The 7004-nt window shown below is 30.7% G+C and overlaps 2 protein-coding genes across 3 annotated transcripts; one reads left to right on the forward strand and one right to left on the reverse strand.

Moving 5' to 3' along the window:
• Nucleotides 1-246: 246 nt before the first annotated feature.
• Nucleotides 247-3504, forward strand: LOC107829048 (axial regulator YABBY 4-like). Of its 2 annotated transcripts, none has more exons than XM_016656468.2 (7): nucleotides 247-486; nucleotides 570-707; nucleotides 943-1078; nucleotides 1183-1231; nucleotides 1311-1386; nucleotides 1479-1553; nucleotides 3101-3504. In XM_016656468.2, the coding sequence occupies exons 1-7, from the start codon at nucleotides 406-408 to the stop codon at nucleotides 3188-3190; spliced, it is 645 nt and encodes a 214-aa protein (XP_016511954.1). In that variant the 5' UTR covers nucleotides 247-405; the 3' UTR covers nucleotides 3191-3504. The 2 variants fall into 2 exon arrangements, with proteins under 2 accessions (XP_016511954.1, XP_016511953.1); XM_016656467.2 differs by having other exon boundaries at nucleotides 263-486; nucleotides 940-1078; nucleotides 3101-3498.
• A 247-nt stretch (nucleotides 3505-3751) lies between these two features.
• Nucleotides 3752-5214, reverse strand: LOC107829047 (uncharacterized). Its single transcript, XM_016656465.2, has 4 exons — nucleotides 5028-5214; nucleotides 4505-4610; nucleotides 4266-4331; nucleotides 3752-4122 (listed from the first exon to the last, which is right to left on the reverse strand). The coding sequence occupies exons 1-4, from the start codon at nucleotides 5091-5093 to the stop codon at nucleotides 4070-4072; spliced, it is 291 nt and encodes a 96-aa protein (XP_016511951.1). The 5' UTR covers nucleotides 5094-5214; the 3' UTR covers nucleotides 3752-4069.
• Nucleotides 5215-7004: the final 1790 nt, after the last annotated feature.

Consider the following 7004-nt stretch of genomic DNA (forward strand, 5'->3'; position numbering starts at 1 on the left):
TCCCCATTCATATAGAGTTTGGGGAAGGGTTGTACCCAAGATGTGTGATGTAGACAACCTACCATAATGCAAGCCTTAATGATCGAACTTGTGATCCATAGGTTAAGATACACTCATGTGTAAAATTCTTTATATTATTAGTGCACAAAGTTTTTACTCGATAAGGTCACTTTAAAGGTAATTAAACTTAACTACCCATAACCAGTGGATTTATACGAATTGAAAAAACAAAATCTTGACAATCAGCGGAATGAATATGATAAATTCTTTAATTATTTGCGAACATATTGCTGGCATTTCCCTCTGTCCTCTCTAAGTATAAATAATTCCATACCATACTTCAAACTCTAGACGAAACACGACATCCCTCTCAGCAAAAGATTAGGAGAAGAAGAAGAGGAAGAGATGTCAGCATTGAATCATCTGTTTGAACTCCAAGATACAATCTGTTACGTGCAATGTGGCTACTGCACTACAATATTACTTGTAAAATTACATATCTTTCTTGCATTTTAGTTACTCTTTATCTCTATATTTTATCGGTTAATTTGTTATCCAAAAAATTGCAGGTTAGCGTCCCATGCAGCAGCTTATGCAATAAGATAGTAACAGTGAGATGTGGCCATTGCACTAACCTCCTTTCTGTTAACTTGATGAAAGCTTCTCTTGTTCCTCTTCATCTTTTTGCTTCCCTTAACCAATCCGAGGTCGAACCATAATCGTATTTACATAATCTCTTTGAGTTTAACTTTTATACATTAAGCGTGCACCGAAAAGACCGATCATGAAAAATAAATTATGTTACCTGTTATAACTTATTTAAATACATTGATATAGTGCAAATTATAAGTTTTACACCGTCAATATACATTAAATTCATTTTTTCCCTACATTTCTCTCGATGTTAATTGACTTAGAATCTATCTTACCCGCTTTCAGCAGCAAAAGCTAGAAGTTGACAAGGAGGACATTGATGCTAATAAGAAGAGTGTAGACTCAGAAATCTCATTTGTGGCCTCATCAGATGAAGAAGATCAAATAGAGAATGTTGTTCCAGTTTATCAAGTCGTCAATAAACGTAAAGTATCTAAAATGAAAAGGACATTTGTATAGATGATTTAAATTGTCCTAATTAATTATTTTTACGTTACTCACAATAAGAATCTAATCATATTTTTTCAGCTCCAGAGAAAAGACAACGAGCCCCATCAGCTTATAACTGCTTTATCAAGTAATTTTCAGTTTGAGCATTAAGACTCATAATTACCATTAGTTTATAGTACTGTACTAACATTATTTGTATTTTACAGAGAAGAGATCAAGAGGCTAAAGACCATATACCCCAACATGACTCACAAGCAAGCTTTCAGTACCGCAGCAAAAAATGTGAGTTGAATTTATTTAAATGTTAATTATGAACAACAAAACTTCTCTTAGCAAAATCTTATATTTCAAAATTTGATTGGTTTTGTGTTCAGTGGGCCCACTTTCCACCAAGTCAACATAGAGGAGATAGAGAAAGCTGTAGCCTGGGAGACAGAAAGATGCCAAAGGTACTCTCTATATTCTAAATGAAGTGGTAAATAATTGGAGTAATATTTTTGCATAATGATTGTAGAAACGTGTGTGATAATCCATATATGAAAAAAGTACATTGTTATAAGCTAATACTAAAGTTATTAAGCAATATAAATCGCCTACTAGAAATTGGTACTTTTGATTAGGGGTGTACATGAACCGGGTTGGTTCGGTTTTTATCAAAATCAAATCAAACCAACTATATCGGTTTGGATTTGTTCGATTTTTCGAATTTTTTGTTCATTGAATATTATTTCGATCTTACTTTGTTAAATATTTGATAAGTAAATATATATTTAGTAAAAATATAAAAAAATTGACAAACATATTATCGATTAAAATATTCTTATGGGAGAATTCTATTAGTAACATATAATAGTTATTTTTTTAGTCGTTTGACAATAAATTTTCGTCGACGTACACTTTCAGTTTAACCGAATTTAGTAATTAAAAATAAAAATCAATATGATACCTAAATATTAATAATCACTTCACATTCGAAAAAGATATAAGAATTTAATAGATCTTAACATATGATATGAATATGAAAAAACAAAGAGATAGACGTATTTCAGTAACACTTGATAAGAAAGTGATCATACAACCCATTATTTAAGGTCAATAAATATGGAACACTTCATATTCTATTAAAATTTATATCCCGCAAGAGAATCCCAAATATTTCTAGAAATATTTTAAGAAAATTCTATATAAAATCTTAAAAGTATATATAAAAATTATGTATTTATATGTCGGGTTGGTTCGTGTTTTCTTTACTCAATACCAAACCAAATCAAACTAAACCAAACCAAGTCGGGTTTTTTAATCAGTTTTGTTTAGCTTTTCGACTTGGTGCGGTTTTTCAGTTCGGTTTGTACACCCCTACTTTTGATTATTATTAGCAACTGCTACACATGAATATATAATCTAATTCGGACTAATACGAAAAGTGTGTATCTAAATTAAAAACCGACGGAGTATTATTTAATTATTGCTTAGTAGTAGTCAATTTTTCCAAGGGCTATCAGTACTAACTGCATCTGTCCCCAAACGTTTTCGGACCAAGACATGGCATGCAGTCATTCAACCCGTGGATTTGAGTTTTAGTAGTTCCATGTAATGATGGTGCAAAAACTATTTACACAATGCATAATTAATAAGGTTACATGTAAAACATTTATGATAATCCTAGATCAGCAACATGATGAAAAAATACAGGCGATAATATGTTAAACTATACATATTTAACGTAAACAAAAATACATTCTTAATGTATATAACTTAAATTCTTTTAATATAAAATTTAAAAACAATTACAAAGTTCAATGATGAGAACATTTCTTGATGAACATCATGGTATTTATGACACTGATTTTGATTGGATTAAATAGCTTGTTAGATGCACAACCACCATATCTCATATTTAATGATATTTCCCTTAATTGGTATTTAGAAAAGAGTATCGTGACAAATTTTACTCATTCATATCTGTTAAATTTAACCTTTTTTTATTTATTTATAGATTTCTGCTGCAAGAAACTCTCAGGTCCCAAGAGATTGCAATGGTTTCCTTGAAAGAAAGGCTTCGAACATGACTCCCTCTAATGAATGAAGAGCTATAACAATCATCCCTACTGTACTGGAATGGAAGAATTGAATTGTGTCTTTTCTAAACTGCTGATTTCACTTTCCTTTTGTGTTGAAGATGCCATTATCATTTAATGGGTTACTGAAGTTTCTGTTTGCAACTTTTAGAAGTTTGAAAAGTAGTGAAATAATGATAACAATATTTCTGATGCATGACGTCAACCAATGATTGATGTAGCTTGTTGAAAGAAGTTTCTAATAAATTAAGGGTATTCTTGTAGTACAAAAACCAGAACAAAAAATGAAAAAGATAATAGAGAAAATTAAAAAGGAGGAAGGAGGCATGTATAAAAGCTCAGTGGTATACGTGGATTACTTTCAATTTTCCTTCTAAATTTCAATATCTATTGTTGGATTACCACGAGTTCAAGCGTTAAATCAAATGTTACAACGTTTAACACATAATTTTCTTTAAATCAGTGTACCTGCTGTTGTGCAAAAGAATGAAAGAATGGGACTCCACTAGACCATAAAATTAGATGTCATTACTTCTACGATAGAAATAATAACGTATATGCACCGATGAAATAAAAGATATTTATATTACGTATAAGGTAATTACAAGTAAATTTATATGAAATATACATTAATTGATAGCCTAATAAAAATAGTAGTAAGCACGTATGTGGACCCTCGTCTATCTTTCATTTATTGAGTCCTATCTTTTGTAGTAATGGCCATTTCTAAAGTAGGACAAGGTTAACAAAGGGAAAGGGAAAAAAAGATAAACTTTTGAATACTAAGAGAGCTGACCTCCCTAAATAGAAATGTAATTGTAATCATTATGTCAAGTCCCAGAAAACCCTAGTTCTTCGATATTTAATATCCGTCCCTTAATTTGCATTCATTTCCATTGTTTCCTTCTTCCAAATCTTGCCTCTCTTTGATAATGCCTGACTGCCAAAGGAAACTTTACGTGAGCTCATACAAATAACTAAATGTAAGTACTAGTTAAGTTATATTATCATTTTTTAGTTAAGTGGAGTGTATATATTTGTATGTGTATGTGTATCTAAAGTAAATAAATGAACGGGCATTACATGAAGATATATTGTTGAAGTAAACTTGAAAGAAGTCCCTGTTTTCCTTCAGAAGCTCTCTCCACACTGCAAGCATGATTTACAATCAATTAATCCAAGAGAAGTCGTTTATGATGATGAGTGATGATAAGATTAATAACCAAATAATAATAACCGAAAGTTTTCAAAAAATTCTTCTCTCGAAAAGCATTTTGCATGATATCGCTAGCAAAATGGAAATTAATAGAGATCTAAATAACCTGTTAATGTTACGAGTGGAAGGATTCTAGCATGTATAGCTAGCGCATTAACGCATTGATCTCTACCCATGCCTAGAAGCAAACATCTCTCTATGAGATTTTGAACCTGCAACAATGTAATTCAACATATATAAGGAACTAGTGAGTTTCAAAAGCTAATTAGAAAATCATGCAAAAGAATGATTATCATATATAAAAGGAGTACGAGGACGAGAGGAGTTTGCCAAGTCGCCTTCATTAGCATAATTAAGTAGAAAGCCACTTACTGATCCTGATAACATAGGCGGATGTGCAATGCAGCCCTTAGCTACCTCGTTCATCTGAACCAAGTATTTCGACGTGAAGTATATTACTAAAATTTCAACAAAATATTAAATTTTGAAATCATAGTTTCAATCGTATGATGAGTTCAATATTAAAAATCTTAAAAATGTAAATTTTGGATCCGCCTCAATCTTAATTGGGATGGGAAAAAAAATTCAAATCATAACAAGAGTAAATGAGAGAGACAAAGAAGGTATACCATTCTAATATAACTATGAGGGTGGCAACACAAACAGGGAAAATGATACTCCTGGTTTTGATACATTTTTAGTCGTTTATCTTTTGAAGGAAATGGACAAACAAGAGGAATATAAAAAATTGGAGAGAGAAAAGAATAAGAGGATGAGAATGCAAACAAATTAATTAAATGGGAAAAAGCGCAAAGGAGAAAGCTACAGGGAGAGATATTTAGAGTAAGAGATGTAGAGTGTGTCTTTGTTATCCAAGAGGTATCTAAGTGAAGGGCCAAAATAGCACAAGAAATCCAAACAAGAGATCAATCTCATCTTTTAATAGATAAGACGATGAATTGTATGCCAATTGCCAATTGGTGTTCTTTTTTTTCCTTTTCATTTTGTGGTTTAAAAGATGAAGTTTTGATTAATATTACTACATCTTCGTGGCTTAGCCTATTGCCACTGAAATTCCCCCGTACATGTTAATGCCTATCATTTGCAGCTTCTTTTGGACCCATCAATTGTCATCAATATATGCAACGCTCCCTGCCGCCCTCATATCACCTTTTGAATTCTGTTTGGCCACCATTTATTTTGAGTATAATTTTATACATTGGCGGTATAAAAGAATTTTTTCAATATTAGGTCACCTAGAAAATGAATACAGATAAATTTTCTTAATAAATAAAACTAGTAACCTGAAAGTAAGGAAGGTACTTAATATGCTACTCCATGTCATAAGAAAGGTACGTAATGTTGATTATACTAATAGTGTAATTATCTTTACCACGTTAATCAGGGGCGGATCTACTAAGGCCCATCACCCGCAAGCTTTGGTAGAAATTATATGTATATATGTATTTATATGCCAGACATCAGCTAAATAAAAAGGTTGCCACCCGCAGTAACAAAAGTCATTAAGCTGCTCGTGGTAGAAGCTCACTTTGTCATCCTTAAGGCGAGTGATCGAACCAGTATCAGATAGATAATAAATTTGACTACAATTACAAAAGTAACCTAAACTACACTTCACTGTTTTCTGATCGTTATTATCAATTTATATTCTCTTAGAATTGATATTTAATATTAGGAAAATTAACATAAAAGGTATGATAATTGTGTTGCATAGTTTAAATAAGAAAATTATTTATATAAGCTTATTGGAACTTAAAGTTGAGGACTTTCTACTCAAATAAAAAAAAAAATTTAATAACTATACTTTTAGTTAATCTTAAAGTTCTAAATATTAAAAACTATTAATAATTTTTTTTCAATATGAAATTTATTTTAAAGGATAAAAAAGTCCACCAATTTTTTTCAAAACACACACACATATATATTAATTAATTTTTTTCTCCCAAGAATCTTCTCTCCCATTAGAACGAAACCCCTTATTGCGTCGAATTGTCATAATTAGTACATTTTTCGTTTAATTGATTTGTCAGAATAAATTGAAAGACAAATAATTCGAGCGAAAACTAAATATAAAATATTTATTCTATTTGGATCATATAAATATACTCTATTCGGATTGTATAAATAAGAACATGTCTATGTTCAAAGTAATATGACACCCGTAACATCTAAATCCTAGATCCGTCTCTGATGTTAATGTATATAAGTTAAATCCATTTATTTAATTTACGTCATAGGACCTAGACACATGTTTATTCTAGCTCATTTTTATATTCTATATTAATGACGAAGTACACACTTCGTTCCATATATTTAACCTCTTTCTACCTTTTTAGAGTCTATATAATGGAATTACTGGACTTGAGTCAAATAAAAATATTTTGTTGGAAAGAAAATATAAGTATAAAGACCATATGAAAAGTATTAGTGTGTTACTACAAGTAACGGTATTTTTAATTTCATATTGACAACATAATACATTTAAAAAATTTGGTCAAAATCAATTCATTATGTAGAACTATAATTACAGAATGGAAGGGCTAGGATCAGGATTTATGTGGATCAAGAAACAAATAGCAGGTGAA

The sequence above is a fragment of the Nicotiana tabacum genome, chromosome 24 (genome assembly GCF_000715075.1).
Source record: "Nicotiana tabacum cultivar K326 chromosome 24, ASM71507v2, whole genome shotgun sequence".
In the NCBI taxonomy this organism is placed as follows: domain Eukaryota; kingdom Viridiplantae; phylum Streptophyta; class Magnoliopsida; order Solanales; family Solanaceae; genus Nicotiana; species Nicotiana tabacum.